Source organism: Neoarius graeffei, chromosome 12 (genome assembly GCF_027579695.1).
Source record: "Neoarius graeffei isolate fNeoGra1 chromosome 12, fNeoGra1.pri, whole genome shotgun sequence".
NCBI lineage: Eukaryota > Metazoa > Chordata > Actinopteri > Siluriformes > Ariidae > Neoarius > Neoarius graeffei.
Genome location: NC_083580.1, coordinates 64,990,296 through 65,007,043, shown reverse-complemented (window position 1 = coordinate 65,007,043; position 16,748 = coordinate 64,990,296). Strand labels below are relative to the sequence as shown.

The 16,748-nt window shown below is 42.2% G+C and overlaps 1 protein-coding gene across 3 annotated transcripts in view; it reads right to left on the bottom strand.

Moving 5' to 3' along the window:
• stim1b (stromal interaction molecule 1b) overlaps window positions 1-13,415 on the bottom strand; it is a 125,648-nt gene extending 112,233 nt beyond the window's left edge. For 2 of the 3 annotated variants that reach the window (XM_060936242.1, XM_060936243.1), the window contains exons 1-3: window positions 13,338-13,415; window positions 13,171-13,244; window positions 12,541-12,661 (exon numbers count right to left, since the gene is read on the bottom strand). In XM_060936242.1, coding sequence (XP_060792225.1) covers window positions 12,541-12,655 — 115 coding nt within the window. In that variant the 5' untranslated portion in view covers window positions 12,656-12,661; window positions 13,171-13,244; window positions 13,338-13,415. Of the gene's footprint in view, window positions 1-12,540; window positions 12,662-13,041; window positions 13,107-13,170; window positions 13,245-13,337 lie in introns of those variants that run through there. The other variant, XM_060936244.1, reaches the window with a different exon arrangement.
• Between the last annotated feature and the right edge of the window lie 3,333 nt (window positions 13,416-16,748).

The following is a 16,748-nucleotide window of genomic DNA, read 5'->3' as shown; positions in this document are numbered from 1 at the left end:
AGTTCCAGGGCTGGTTCGGGGCCAGTGCTGGCGCTGGTTCACAACTCGTTCAACTTGCGAGCCAGCTGAGAACCAGTTTGCTTTTCCATAGCTCGCGGTGCTAAAGGAAGCCACGTCATTACGTCGCTACGTTTGCATAAACCTTGGCGTGAATATCGAAGCAAAAACAACACGGAAGAAGCAGCAGCAACAACAACAACAATAATAATAATGGATGACTTCGCGTTTGTACAGCCACTGCTTCTTGTCGCTTAAAAATGGCGATCTTTCGTGGTCTTGTTGTTGGTCTTAACAACTCCACCCCCCCCGCTGACATAAGCGGTTCTTTCCTCTGGCCCAGCAGAGAGTTGGTGCTAGCCTGGAACCAGTTTTTCTGGCCCCAGAGCCAGTTCTTTGTCAGTGGAAACAGAAAACCCGGTTCCAAACTAAGCACTGGCCCCAAACCAGCCCTGGAACTGCTTTGGTGGAAAAGGGGCATCTGAGGGTTCCTCTTGCGCTTCCTGTCTATTTAAGGCCCTTAGAATCACCCTACCGTAACAGCACCCTTTAAAACAAAACAATGGTAATGATGATAATGATGCAAAAATAATTAGAACCAAGGCCAAAAAAATTCAATGAAATTTTCCAGTTTTATCCACAAAGATCCAAAGTCAGTCATAACCAATGTGTCTTTGCCCACAAATAAATGTGCCTTGTCTGTGTCCATGGTAAAATTATCCTTTACCAAGGAAAGAATTTGCATGTGGGGTTTTTTTTCCCATATAAAAAAGGACACATTTGGGGCCAATTGGACACATTCTCACTGTATAATGTTTATCAGGTCATCACTAGCCCGTTACTACCCATTCCGAAAAAGGAAGGACATGCTCATAATCCCTCATGGGGAAAGGCTTTTCTTTTGTTTGAGAGAGGATAGGATAATATAGTGAATTTTTCCAGTCCAGTATTAACCAGAATAATAAAGTACAAAACTAACCTGATTTTTGAAAATTATATTAGACCATTTCTAAGAGCGTCACTGAAACACACGCTTGTGACTTAGCCCCCCTAAAAGCTTAGTCCAGCTCTGATGATTGAACACTTTGATCAAAACCAAAGCTGTAATGACTCCTGGCCAGTATGGCTGCAGGTCTACAGTCCAAAGATACTTGATCACACCCAATAATCAATTAATGTCTGTCCTTACACACTGGCCTTTGCAGATAACAGGGGAGAGCGGGGAGACTTGCATACATGTCAAGTTATACGGTTTCCCCGTATTTTGTACAGGAAAATGCAATTTTTTGGCTAATACAGTGTACACTGATTTTCACACGGGAAAATTATATTTTGTATCAGAGATTTTTTCCGTTACTCCGAGAATTTTCTTAGCATCCACCATTAATTTTTTTTCAAACACGCATGCCCAATGAAACACAACTATTTTCGATTTATGTGGCTTTATAGTTGCACGTAGCTTTCTCGGTCATTTAAATACATCGGCTCGGACTGCCCAGACTTCTGTGATGGCTGCAGAAATTATGTTCTGCCAATTTCTCGTGGAACATAACATCCCCCCGACTGTGGCAGACCAGTTTTCACAGCTACCGAAAAAAAAAAAGTTTCCCGATTCAAAAGACTGCACAGTTTACTGTTTGCATGTAGGAAAGCTTCCTCCATTACGATAATAATTTAGGGAGGCGATACTGGGAGTTGCCGTTTATACAATGGCAACTGTAGTTACCCAGCGATTTCTGGTTTCGCTTCCCTGAACATTTTAATTGCTGACAGACATTATATGTAGACACAGATGACCAACACTCGTTACTAGTCGTCAGTAAACTGGAAAAGTACTGAATGAAGAGTAATGGTGGTAACGACCGTTGGTAACCTGTCTCTAAAATGTGTAATTGGGGATGGAAGCAATTTAACACCATCTACATGTTTTCCGTGCTCCGATTTTCTTTTGTTGACCAGGGAAATAATAGATGTATATTGGGGAAAGGTCTTCGATGTAAAAACTGCTCTGGGTGTTGCCAGGTTTCCAGTGCTGAAACAACTTTTTACTGCTTTGCTGTGCCTCCCACATAGCAATACAGATAGTGAGAGGGCTTTTCACTGGTTAGGAAAATTCATACAGAGTATAGAAAAAAATATGGCTGCAGACACATTAACTGCATATCTGCAAATTAAAATGAACTGTGATGAGGAGCTACAACTGCTACCCAAGCAGTGATATTATAGCTAGTGCCAAATCTGCAACATCTTTGTACAGCAAAGAACTCTCCAAAAAGGAACAAGATTTAAATTCTTGTTATAAATTACTGGGAAGATTTTCAATTTAACTTCATAATTTATTAATATTTTCACTTATCCTTGTTTAGATAATATACTCGATGTGGTTCAGTCATCTTTAGTTGGATCTAATACTAATACTGCTCGCGGTGTCAACACTTTTTTTCTCAAATGGAACTTTTACTAACCTTCATTTACTGTTTGACATGATTATATATAATTTATTACATGTAACCTACTATTTTAATTAACATAACTGCTATAATTTCTAGTAATTTTCTTTGGTGGAAAGTAATATTGTAGGTGATGTCAACACTTGTCAAATAGAACTTTGTGTCATTTTTATGAACTATTTAATATTAATACATTTTATTTGCAAAATTTACATCAATAATTCTGGTATTACTGATACAACGTATATTAAATAATTATTAAGTTTATAGTTCAGTCATTCTCTTTAGTAGATAATTGTTTACTTGACTGGACATACAGTCCTTTTTAATTCAGGTGTTTTCTCTGGGATCTAAAATTTCTTTTTATTCAGTACATGCTTATTTGATCCCTTTAACTTGATGCAGCGTGATAAACATGCCTATTACAATAGGAGTGTATAACACCCACGTGCAATGAACCGGTGCTACAGGTGCTCTAGCCCCTGCCCCTTTTCTGTTTGCTGTCCAAAGTGCCCTTTTCATAGGGACTGTTTTGTTGTTTTGGGTTTTTTTTTTTTTTAATATTTGTAAAAGATAAGTTAGCTCCAACATCAATATTCTCTACAATTTGACAATAATATATGAAATTATAGATTTATAAAATAACGTTTTTCTATGTAAATGTGGGCATCAATCCGTGACGTCATGCATTCAGTGAACCTCCGTGCAGAAAGCGCATGCAGGCGGTTGACAGTGGGAGACAGTGCGAGGAACGGCATGGTAAGGTCACACTGAAAGTCTCCTTTCATTTCTTATCTGAACATGCAATATTGTGCAGCTTAGAACACAACAGTAAATGTGTAGGGTTGTTTATCATTTAATGAAGCCGCCTAGGCTATATTTAAACCGTTTGCTCCATCCATTTCATTAACGTGGCAGATTCGGAAACTTTAGTTTGAACGACGGCGTTAATAACATATTCTAGCAGCTTCGAAAACTTAAGGCTGAATGACGACGTCCACAACATATTCTATCAAGACACACAGCATGTTCAGTTGCAATTGAAATTTAGTTTTGAATAAAGTTAACTTGTGTGAAAAATTTGTTCCAAGTGTCCTTTTTTGAATGTTGAGCCCCTGCCCCTCCAAAGGTCTTTGGTGTATAATGTGGAATAAAACAATCGGTGCTTTGGATTATATACTGGAATTTTTTCTCGTGTATAAGGGCTCATGGGTGTATGTAAGGGAAAAGTACAGATTTTGTAAGGGCATGGGGAACTAAAGGTTGACGTACGGACTTGGGACAAGTTTTCAGCTGCTGTAGATTGTGTGAAATTCTTTACAGGCAGCGTCACATTCATATTACATTAGAGAGTATTTACTATACTCTCTTACCACAGCATTAGTTTCTCAGCTTGTCACATATACTGGCCTTCAGACTTCACTTTTTCTGTAGTTTTTTTTGCAGGGAGACATGGGATATTATTACGGGAGACTTCGGACAAAAATAAGATACCTAGGCCTACAAGTTTAGTTTTTATTTATTATCAAAACTTGTAACATATGAACTGTATGAACACACAATGAAGGTACAGCAATAGAAAAATGTCAGTTTACCCAAAACCTGACTTGATAAAACAGCTCCATTCTCAAGAAGGAATGAAATCAGCTTAATCCTCATGCAGGTGTACACACACATTTTTAACAAATATTTTTAAACAATTTTCTATTTGTAAACCACAAGAAAAAACCTGTACCGTACCATGATGAACTGTCCCAACTCTATTTTTTTTTTTGGGGGGGGGGGGGGGGGGGGGGGATCCTTAATTCCGGCCCCATGTAAGATTCATGCATACAGTAATACTGTACATGATAACTCTTGGTTACATACTTTAATTCCTAACAAATCCCGAATTCCCCAGCGTACATGTGCAATATCACATGTCCTGATGTGCAATATTACAATATCACCTTGTCACTTTAACTACAATGTCACTCTTATCATATTGTCATTTTAATTTTATCCACGCGTCATTTTATTTATTTGCCATATTTTATCAGCTGCCTTTTTTTTTTTTTATACTTTGTTACTGGCAACAGGCCTCTCATCTCATCTCATTATCTCTAGCCGCTTTATCCTGTTCTACAGGGTCGCAGGCAAGCTGGAGCCTATCCCAGCTGACTACGGGCGAAAGGCGGGGTACACCCTGGACAAGTCGCCAGGTCATCACAGGGCTGACACATAGACACAGACAACCATTCACACTCACATTCACACCTACGGTCAATTTAGAGTCACCAGTTAACCTAACCTGCATGTCTTTGGACTGTGGGGGAAACCGGAGCACCCAGAGGAAACCCACGCGGACACGGGGAGAACATGCAAACTCCGCACAGAAAGGCCCTCGCCGGCCATGAGGCTCGAACCCGGACCTTCTTGCTGTGAGGCAACAGCGCTAACCACTACACCACCGTGCCGCCCGGCAACAGGCCTGCCATTGTATATTGTACATAATACGCTGGGGTTTTTTTTGTTTGTTTGTTTGTTTTTGCCCACCCATTTTTGTGATTTTTATTCTTTTTGTGATTTTATTTTCTTGCTCTTTTAATGTATCGCTCTTCGCCCTTCTAATTGCCCTTCAGGGATAAATAAAGAATTTGTCTAAGTACATTACACCACAGAATGGAGGTGAAGTAGAAAGTACAAGTTTTGGTTGACAAAAATATTGAACTGCACAAACCTTACTGCAGTGTCCAGCTTCGTGTCTCCAAAGGAAGTAGGTTACTCGAAGAGGCAACATCTAACTTCTGATAGAATCTAAAACCTGACTGGTTGAAACTAATTTATGGGAATACAAACTGTCCCAAGTCTCCCTGCTCTCCCCTACTGGATACACCTGTATATTCTCAGTCCATCAGTGGAAACTACCCAACCACAGAACCATCACCAGCAGTGACCTCTCTCTCTCTCTCTCATTATCTCTAGCCGCTTTATCCTTCTACAGGGTCGCAGGCAAGCTGGAGCCTATCCCAGCTGACTACGGGCGAAAGGCGGGGTACACCCTGGACAAGTCGCCAGGTCATCACAGGGCTGACACATAGACACAGACAACCATTCACACTCACATTCACACCTACGGTCAATTTAGAGTCACCAGTTAACCTAACCTGCATGTCTTTGGACTGTGGGGGAAACCGGAGCACCCGGAGGAAACCCACACGGACACGGGGAGAACATGCAAACTCCACACAGAAAGGCCCTCGCCGGCCCCGGGGCTCGAACCCAGGACCTTCTTGCTGTGAGGCGACAGCGCTAACCACTACACCACCGTGCCGCCCAGCAGTGACCTGTGACCAGTAATTCTGGTCACACACAGCCTCAAACAGAATTAAGTTAAGAGGCATTCACACTTGACTCATGCTGCAGGCTACTATCTAGTGAATTTTTAGATAAATTATAATTTATCCCCAGAATACGCAATTGAAAGTCAACAACATCCATCCATCCAGCGTACAGTCTAGCAGCTTGTCTGGAGCGGTTTTGCATGTGCCTTTGATGCAGCAGGCAGGCAAGCTTACCATGTGAGATAATCTCATTAACCAGGGTTACAATAGTTGACCAGCCATTCCGGCCCAAGATCATTACAAAAAAAAAAAAAAAAAAGCCACACAAAGGACGTAAAAGTAGCCAAAAAACTGGGTCAATGGAAAAGCAAGACACTATTTTCTTCTTTTTCCTCAGCCTTTGTGTTGGAAAGGTCATTGTAGTGCCTGCACATTTCTGATATACAGACATTATTCATTCCATAATCCCCTTTCCCATTCCTGAGCTTTAAATATATCAAACAATATAAATGATTCTGTACGTCACAGAGCCACTGTATACACATACACAGGGTCTTTTAGAAATGTTAGATTTAATGCAGATTATTTGCTATAAAACAAGGTGTTGGTGGCTGCCAAGTTTTTTTTTTTTTAACTAGCCCATTTTGGCAATCCTGTTTTTAACTCTATTGTCTGCTCTTCCTCCCCCACTGAAAATGTCCATCCATCCATTATCTGTAGCCGCCTATCTTGTACAGGGTCGCAGGCAAGCTGGAGCCTGTCCCAGCTGACTACGGGCGAGAGGCGGGGTACACCCTGGACAAGTCGCCAGGTCATTGCAGGGCTGACACATACAGACAAACAACCATTCACACTCACATTCACACCTACGGTCAATTTAGAGCCACCAGTTAACCTAACCTGTACGGTATGTCTTTGGACTGTGGGGGAAACCGGAGCACCCAGAGGAAACCCACACAGACACGGGGAGAACATGCCTGAAAATGTCCAAAAAGAGTAAAACTATTAGCGCTTGTTGCAGTTCCCATTTTTTTTAACAGTTTCACTGTATTTAAACTGTGCATTAATAGAACAATAAATACAAGTTCTCTTGTTCTCCTTTGCTTGTTTTTCATAATTTCTGGTCATACTGGTGTCTTTCCTTGGGAAAAATAAATCAAACCTTTTCAAGACTTTTTAGAGGTTGATTTTTTCCCCAGACTGTTCATGTTCAGTTTTCTTCATAATTTTAAAGGTCATTCGCTGTATTACTATGCAATAGGAAATTGTTTTATTATCCAGTTTAGATCGTAGGTGCTTAATGAATTTTCAAGAATTTCAAGCAAGTCCAGGTGCCTTCTTTAGCACCTACGGTTTACAATGACCTGGATGACAGAACCTTCACAGACGCATCCAGTTTAGATATGCATTATCAGGGCTGTGTTCATACAGAAAATCAGAAAGTGTCTAAAACCAAGTCACTTGCATCATCAAATGTTATGGATTTTTCTTTGACAAAATATACATTATACAGCCAAAAGTCTGTGGACACCTGATCATCACTTCCATCTGTGGTCCTTCCTCAAACTGTTACCATAATGTTGAGAAAAAACACAATTGTCTAGAATATCTTTGTATTCCATAGCAGTACAATTTCCCTTCACTGGAACGGAGCGGCCCAAACCTGTTCCAGCATGACAATGCCCCTGGGCACAAAGTGAGCACCATAAAGACATGGTTTGCTGAGGTTGGAGTGGAAAAACTCAAGCGGCCTGCACAGAGAACTGAATACCTATGGGATGAATTAGAATGCAGACTGTGCTCTCCAGGCTTCCTCATCCCACATCAGTGCCTGATACCCTTACTGTGGATGAATGTGGGATAAAAATCATCGAATGTTCAAAAAACACATATGGGTATGACTGGTCAGGTGTCCATATACATCCGGCCATCTAGAGTACCAATATTCATAATGTGCATACTTTTTTCTTTTTTTTTCTTCCCTTTTCTTATTTTTTACAAAACCAAGATGTGTGTAACAAACAACAACACAAAAAAAAAGTTCCCATTTTTGACCACTAGGTTTAATAATAGCTATGACGCTAAAGGGGTGCTGTGTGCCCAGAATTGTGCAACACATACAAAGAAAAGCAAATTAATGGAATATCAGCTTTTATTCTATCCGCATTCGCTGGATACGAGCAATCGTGTGCTCTGATTGGCTATTCTACTACTAGACTATCAGCTCATGTACTGTGAGTAGAGAAAAACAAAATGGCTGAGCGTGTTGCTGAACCAACCAACGACAAAATAAAAACTCTACTTGAAAACAAAAAGCCCAAAAAAATACAAAAAACAAAAAGCAACAAAATATGCAATAAAAGTATTTGATGGCAAGAACGTATCTTTTTTTCAAGAATTATTATAGCATTTTTCACAAATTGCTACCGTCATTTTGCCGGTTTGTTTACATTCTAAGCAGAAATTATTTTGTTGGACGTTTTGTATAAAAGTTTTTCTCATCTCATTATCTGTAGCCGCTTTATCCTTCTACAGGGTCGCAGGCAAGCTGGAGCCTATCCCAGCTGACTACGGGCGAAAGGCGGGGTACACCCTGGACAAGTCGCCAGGTCATCACAGGGCTGACACATAGACACAGACAACCATTCACACTCACATTCACACTTACGGTCAATTTAGAGTCACCAGTTAACCTAACCTGCATGTCTTTGGACTGTGGGGGAAACCGGAGCACCCGGAGGAAACCCATGCGGACACGGGGAGAACATGCAAACTCCACACAGAAAGGCCCTCACCGGCCCCGGGGCTCGAACCCAGGACCTTCTTGCTGTGAGGCGACAGCGCTAACCACTACACCACCGTGCCGCCTTATAAAAGTTTTTATTTATCCAATTTGCAAAAAATAAAAATGCTCCGTTTCTCAAAATCCAGCGAATGTGGATAGAATAAAACAGTTATTCCACTCAATTTTGTCATACATGGCTTATAACCTACTCGGCACTATGCATCTTGTCGTCTATCAGCTCGTGTACGACTCGATTTCATGGAATAACTTAAATATCTGTCAAAACCCAATTTTTTTTTTAAATCACTGATCAGTTAAAATACGTACTTAGTATTTCAGTGTAACTTAAAAACATACGGAGTTATGAATGACAACATTACGAAGATTTGTTGAATGGCTGATAGTGGAGTTCTTTCCAACCTGATCTGATGGATGCTGCCATTAGAGCCATCACGCTCTCTCAGAATATCTCTGCCATAACTCGTATACCTGGAGCACAGCAGTGGCATGTATGTAAATGGTGCTGATATACAGTACAGCAGTGTTAACTGCTTCATCAGGGTCAGTTTCTACTACGGCACTGATTCTGGATGGATTTTACTAGGCTAGTTGGCGGAATGATCTCAATCCGGTAGAGATGTTAAGGACGACATTGGCCCTCGCCGGGCGGCACGGTAGTGTAATGGTTAGCGCTGTCACCTCACAGCAAGAAGGTCCGGGTTCGAGCCCCGTGGCCGGCGAGGGCCTTTCTGTGCGGAGTTTGCATGTTCTCCCCGTGTCCGCGTGGGTTTCCTCCGGGTGCTCCGGTTTCCCCCACAGTCCAAAGACATGCAGGTTAGGTTAACTGGTGACTCTAAATTGACCGTAAGTGTGAATGTGAGTGTGAATGGTTGTCTGTGTCTATGTGTCAGCCCTGTGATGACCTGGCGACTTGTCCAGGGTGTACCCCGCCTTTCGCCCGTAGTCAGCTGGGATAGGCTCCAGCTTGCCTGCGACCCTGTAGAACAGGATAAAGCGGCTAGAGATAATGAGATGAGATTGGCCCTCGACCCAAATACTGCTTGGTTAGTGGTGGTGGTTCCTTTGCTTTCATAGACCGGGATGAAAGGTGATAGGCTACACCAGACCTGAGCATTTTCCGGCCCGCGGGCCGCATCCGGCCCTTTGGTTCATTCTGACCGGCCCGTGTAAGGTTAATTAGAAATTACAAAATAAACGTATTTTCTAATTTTACCTCATGCATGGACTGAATGTGCATTGCTTTTATTTTGAAGTTGTGTTCAACAAAAACGCAATGCGCGCGACATGAACATGACATGAAATCCCACGAAACCTAATCCCGCGATAACTACTTCCGTAATTTGTCCAGACCAACCACAAACTTGTACGTCATCCTTCAAACGGTCCAGACAATCACATAGTGTGACGTCACCAGCAGGCGCCGGAGCCCGAGCCGATCTGTAGATCTGACGCCTACACCGAATGGACTGATGATCATGTGTCAGCTGTGCTTCGCATCTCCACCTCAGACATTCAACCTGACTTTGATGCACTCGTTAAAGACCAACAGAGACTAGATTTCTCTCACTGAACAAATAAAAAAAAACACCAAATGAGGTGATTAGACTACAAATGTGGGCATCATTATTATAATATGATGTATCTTGTTTGATATTTGGAGTAGAAAGACAATACTGTGATGTCTTTATTGTGTTTTGGGGTGAATGTGACTGAAAAAAAAAAAAAAAAAATGGTACAAACGTTCACATTTTGTTAACCATTGTTTTGGGAAATTTGATTGAATAAATGACATTTTTTGTAAGGCAACCTCGTTTTTTCCATACTCTTACCAGTCTTAGCAGCTTGTAAAAACAATTATATTTATAGACCCCTTCGCAGTAAACGTCATTCATACGTAAGCGGAAATTGCGCGCGCAGCCTGGACCCAAAAAAGACTCAGAAATGCCTAGTTGTTGTGTTGTCGGGTGTCAGAATCGTAGCAGTGATGGGGTTAAAATGTTCAGAATTCCAGCAGGATCTCACCCATTCCAAAAAAATCGCCGACGTCTATGGTTACAAGCCATCAAACGTGTAGTCTGGGATGAAAGCACTATCAAAAATGCGCGGGTTTGCAGCGCCCACTTCATCACAGGTAAGATCAGGCTATTTATTAAATTTTTCTTTTTTATTCTTTCTAGTCTTCGTTTATTGATGTAGCAAAATACTTTGGTAACGTTTGTCTGATTAGCTGGGTCATAGTTACACAATGTAATGAATATTGTTAGCATGTTAACTTAGCTTTGCATGCAATTTTGTTTGTAGGAGAGGTCTCGCTTGACTCAAGCAGTCCAGATTTTGTGCCATCATTATTTGTGTATGCCGAAAATCATAATTTTAAAGCAAGGACGGAAAGGTAAAATTGTGTGCCCTCACTCTAAATGCCAACTTACGCTGACTGCTCTAACCTAGCTCCCGCCCCGTTCAGTTTCATTTCTGCTCTCTGCCTCTCGCTTTTTACGCAGCTCTGATTTCTCTTAGCTGCACTCTTTACACTATCATTCCTTTCATGCCATTACCTCCTGCAAATTGCTGTTTAGTGTTGGTATTTGCTGTTGTAGCTAAAGCCACATTGCCATCACATCACTGGCATAATTTGATTAAAACAAAATGAATATGAATGTCCCATTGTTAATCAAGTTGTACATGCCCGCACATAATCATATGCGTCTAAAGACTTGTAGGCACGAAGTTTTTCGTGGGTGTACACTGAAGTCTTGTCAATAAGGTACGAGTATATATCTGGCCATTGTATACCAGGGAACTTACTAACATCGTCTGTCCACTCTTTAATTAAATGCGGATCCGGTAGGCGATGTCCACTTGTTAGAGTTAACTTATTTATGTAGCATTCTTGATCTTGTAACGACAATTGTTTGGCATAATCTGACAGCTCATAATGCCGGTCTATGGGCAGTGCCATTGTTTCTGGGTCCAGGCTGCGCGCGCATCCTGGCAACGGTCGGTTTGTTTACAAACATGCGAAGGGGTCTATTGCTTTATATAAAGAAATACAATTAATATTATGCAGAATTTAGTTCAGCCTTATGGTCCGGCCCTCCACAAAATTTTCTGTTTCTCATGTGGCCCTATGGAAAATATAATTGCCCACCCCTGGGCTACACTGAGCCCATGTTTACATTAGACCGTATCAGCGGATCATCAGATTAACGTTTTTAAAACGATTAGTGTGCACACAGCAACACCAATACACGATTCGCGTGCAAACAGCAACACACGGATACGCTCGGCTCCGCAGGCATCCTGCGCTCCAAATCACTCCGCCCAGAACAGCGAGTGCCCTCTGGAGGGTGCGCACTCCGGCCCTGCGCAGCTCACAGAGCGTGCGAGTGAAGTGCACAAGCAGTGATTCGGGACTGAGCCGCTGTGTGTGTGATCCCAGCGCATATCACTTACCACTTGCAAGTGGAAGGATGGCAAGCCTAAAAACAATCATAACTACACAATGGGCAGTATTTGCATCAGTATTTGCAGTATTTTCATACTTTTATACTCTTTAATGAAAGGTGATACAAGGCGGAAGTCCGCGCCGTTTTTCAGCAGTCGCGTCACATGACCAACGCCAGCGAATCAGGAAGGTGGATGTCACAGTGACGTTGTCCAATGAGACGCCAGCTAGAGCTCAGCACAGCGTATCCGCGTATTCTCAATGTTTACACAGCACCGGAGCTGACACGATCTGGATTGAATACGTGGACCCTGGCGGATTCCCGTTTCTCGGCGTTTCCAAGCGGTTTAATGTAAACGGACAGTGCATCCGTGAAGAAAACGAGACAGATACGGTCTAATGTAAACTTGGCCTGAGCAGGACTAGTTGTATACCAACAAAGCGACCTGTATGTTATGTTTACTTGGTAAAATAATCAGCGTGTGTAGATATCAAGTAGATGTAGCTAATTTCTCTGACCTGAAAACCCGTTGGTAGGCTGGACATGGTTTGGGAATTTTGGTGCCACTGCTATGCTTGTCCTCACCATCCAAAGACAGATGATACACACAAAAGCAAGGCTTAGGGAATCCATGCTGACCTGAAACAAACAAACAAACAAACAAACAAACCTTCAGCACCATCCAGATTCCAGTTAAGGGTCATTGTCGGAGGTTAAATCATGATATACTGTATAACAACATTAATGCATGCAGAAAGAGGATGCTGTAATGAAAATGTTGACTTGAGATGAAACCAATTGGGTTTGTGGGTTTTAGTCTTTGGGTTTACAATTTCCGCTTTGCACGTCACTCTTTCCGCCTGACTGACCTCCAATTCTCCAAGATAGTAGACAAACATCAAATAAATACCTCATAAACATTTGGTACCGTTTTATCCAAGAGCTAACTTTATCAAACTTTACATTATCTTCACTTCAGACATGAAATAGTTACATAGTGACTGACTGACTGAACTCACTGAGGATGCCGCAGCCTGACACTTCACATCTGGATGAAACGATACACGTTTAAAAAAAAAAAGAAAGAAGTGACAATAATAAGGTTATCTGGAAAAATGAATAAATAAACAAATAGAATTTCACAATACCTCCTGAAAACTTCTGGCATAAACCACCGGAACAGGCGCGTTCAGGAACAAGCGTCCATCCCCTTTGGTGAAGCCTTTCTCAAACAACACAGACACAAGTACACATATTTAGTCAAATAAAGTGAACAAAATGCCACGAAGTTGAAAAAAAAATCCTTATTAAGAACCTTTTAAAGAGTGAAAGTCATGCCTGCACACGACGACGTGCAAGAAAGAGTTGAAGCAGCTCAACAGGCAGCCTGAACAGTCTTACCTCAGAGATATTAGTTTACTAAAGCAGAACAATGCCGCCATCTTGTGCTTCAAATCAGAGACACACGTATTACTTAATCGAGACTACATTTTGCTATCTGTTTACAAAATGCATTAATTTTGTTGCACTATATTGTGTATAACTATATAAGAATGCTTGGTTAGCACTGTTGCCTCACAGCAAGAAGGTCCTGGGTTCGAGCCCAGCAGCCGGTGAGGGCCTTTCTGCGTGGAGCTTGCATGCTCACCCCGCGTCCACGTGGGTTTCCTCCGGGTGCTCCGGTTTCCCCCACAGTCCAAAGACATGCAAGTTAGGTTAACTGGTGGCTCTAAATTGACCGTAGGTGTGAATGTCTATGTGTCAGCCCTGCGATGACCTGGTGACTTGTCCAGGGTGTACCCAGCCTCTCACCCATAGTCAGCTGGGATAGGCTCCAGCTTGCCTGCAGCCCTGTAGGACAGGATAAGCGGCTACAGATAATGGATGGATGGATGGATGGATATATAAGAAAGCTTGGTTCTCTCTCGGGGTGGCAGGGTGGTGTAGCAGGGGCGTGGCCACCGGGGTGGCCGGGGGTGGCATTGGCTACCCCTGAAATTTGGTTGGCCACCCTAAGTGGCCCCCCCTCCCCACCTCAGTAAGGGAGAAAAAAGGAGGGTTTAATTAATTGCAAAATTTATTTTTCCACGCATATGTATAAAAGTACAATTTAAAAGTGTTTTGATGTTGGGCAATATTATTTTTAATTATTTTGTAAGCAACAGTATAACTGCTTTTGCGAATAGGTTATTGGCCGCACAGGAAGAACGTCAATTTCATCCAATCACAACAGAAGAAGTTGGACCTCTTTCATGTTCATCAAGCTGGTATGGTTCCTGAGAACACCACCACTGCGGTGGTTAAACACAAAGATTAATTAAGGTAAGTGAGAATGTCCAAAGTGTGAAAAAAGTGTGAATGTTAGTGTTTAATGTATTGGGAATTTCGCAGGTGATTAGGTAACGTTTGTGTAGCTGAAGTTAAGGAGCTAACGTTAGCAACATTAGCTCGACAGTATGTTATCAGCATTTAGCTGTGCTGCACACACACGGACTGGCCATCGGGAGTAGCGGTAGCCTTTGGCCAGCGCACAACTGTTTTTTTTTTTTTTTTCTCCGCCGGCCCACACTGAACCACCGGCCCACCGGGAAAACTCCCGCTACTCCCGATGGCCAGTCCGTGTGTGTGCAGCACAGCTAAATGCTGATAACATACTGTCAAGCTAATGTTGCTAACGTTAGCTCCTTAACTTCAGCTACACAAACGTTACCTAATCACCTGCGAAATTCCCAATACATTAAACACTAACATTCACACTTTGGACATTCTCACTTACCTTAATTAATCTTTGTGTTTAACCACCGCAGTGGTGGTGTTCTCAGGAACCATACCAGCTTGATGAACATGAAAGAGGTCCAACTTCTTCTGTTGGTTCAGTGTGGGCCGGCGGAGAAAAAAAAAAAACAGTTGCGCGCTGGCCTTTAATATGATAAGCAATGTTAACAGTTTTGTTAACATCAAAACTGTTAACATTGCTTATCATATTAAAGGCCAGCGCGCAACTGTTTTTTTTTTTTTCTCCGCCGGCCCACACTGAACCACCGGCCCACCGGGAAAACTCCCGCTACTCCCGATGGCCAGTCCGTGTGTGGCTGTGCAGTTATGTACTCACGTATGGGTCCCAAAAAAGACGGTTCGAGCAGGAAAATAGAAAGGTCGCACATGTGCAAGTACCGAATTCAGCCCATTCATTCTCATTTTTCTCCAGGAATGAATTCGTGCAAAGAGGATCTAAGTACAGTAACTTTTTCGCGCATAAACAAACTTCCCTTTGGCACACCTCTAACACAGCCTGATAGATTTGACTTGAGTCAGGTCGGTGTCCTGAGCAGCCGCCTGAACTAGGCTACGTCCCTCGAGGGAAAAAAAACAAAACACGCAGCCCCACATGCAGACAGTAGCCTCGTCAAAAAATATCACCCCATCGCGTTGAGGCTGAATGTCTTTTAATAAGCTTCTCAGCACTAAAGCTTATTAAAAATCATTTGCGAACAACAATGACTGATGACAGGCTTAGTAACCTTGGAGTGCTCAGTATTGAGAGGAGAAGGGCAAGGTTGTTGAACCTAGATGACTTTGTTGGACGCTTTGCTCACAGTCACGGAAACAGGCGTATACAGCTAAAATAAGTCCACATTGGTGTACTACAAAATGTAGAAATGAAGCATTCATTGTCTAGGAAATTGTCTGTGATTGTTTACTCTTATATTTTGGATTAATAAGAAGGCTAGGCCTATGTTTCTTTTTGCTGCTGTAGGCCTAGATGGTTGAGCTACTTTTGCTATTTTATATATTATTGGCTAGTTTAATCTTTTCATTGCTCTGGGCCAATAGTACTTACTCTATTTTTTTTGTAAAATTGTGCTTAATTGTGTTAATAAACTCAGTAATAATTATCTCACTAATTAATCATCAATAAAGTCATACTACTTATAATGTAGTCTACTGGTTATTATTGTCATCACCTAAAATCAGAGGCTGTCATAGGATACTTTAAACCATTTTATGTCAATACAATAGGGGTGTAAAGGTACAAGTACATTTACCGAACCGCTCGAAATCGAACGTTAGGTTCAATACAGTGCTGTATCGAACGGGAGCCTACAGTCAGTTTACATAGGCCATGATTGCATGCTGCCACTACATGTGCAGTGGCTCTTTAATATTCAAGAGGGTAGTCATTCATGATTGGGGTGGTTAAGGAAGGATTTTAAATATTCATGAGGAAACTTGTCCGTGATTTGTGCTACTGTGATCATGTGTGACAGAGTTTTGGTTTAATAAACAACGTGCTGAGCAAGCAAATGGTTTAACATGTTATTCATATACTGTACCGAAACGAATCGTGACCCCAAAACCGAGGTAATCGTGATTTTTGTGTATCGTTACACCCCTACAATACAATATGCCACCCCTCTACAGATTGTGACCCTATTTGGCCCCCCCAAGAAAAAAATCCTAGACACGCCCCTGTGGTGTAGTGGTTAGCACTGTCACCTCACAGTAAGAAGGTCTGGGTTCGAGCCCAGCGGCCGGCGAGGGCCTTTCTGTGCGGAGTTTGCATGTTCTCCCCGTGTCCGCGTGGGTTTCCTCTGGGTGCTCCGGTTTCCCCCACAGTCCAAAGGCATGCAGGTTCAGCTAATTGGTGGCTCTAAATTGACCGTAGGTGTGAATGTGAGCGTGAATGTCTATGTGTCAGCCCTGCGATGACGTGGCGACTTGTCCA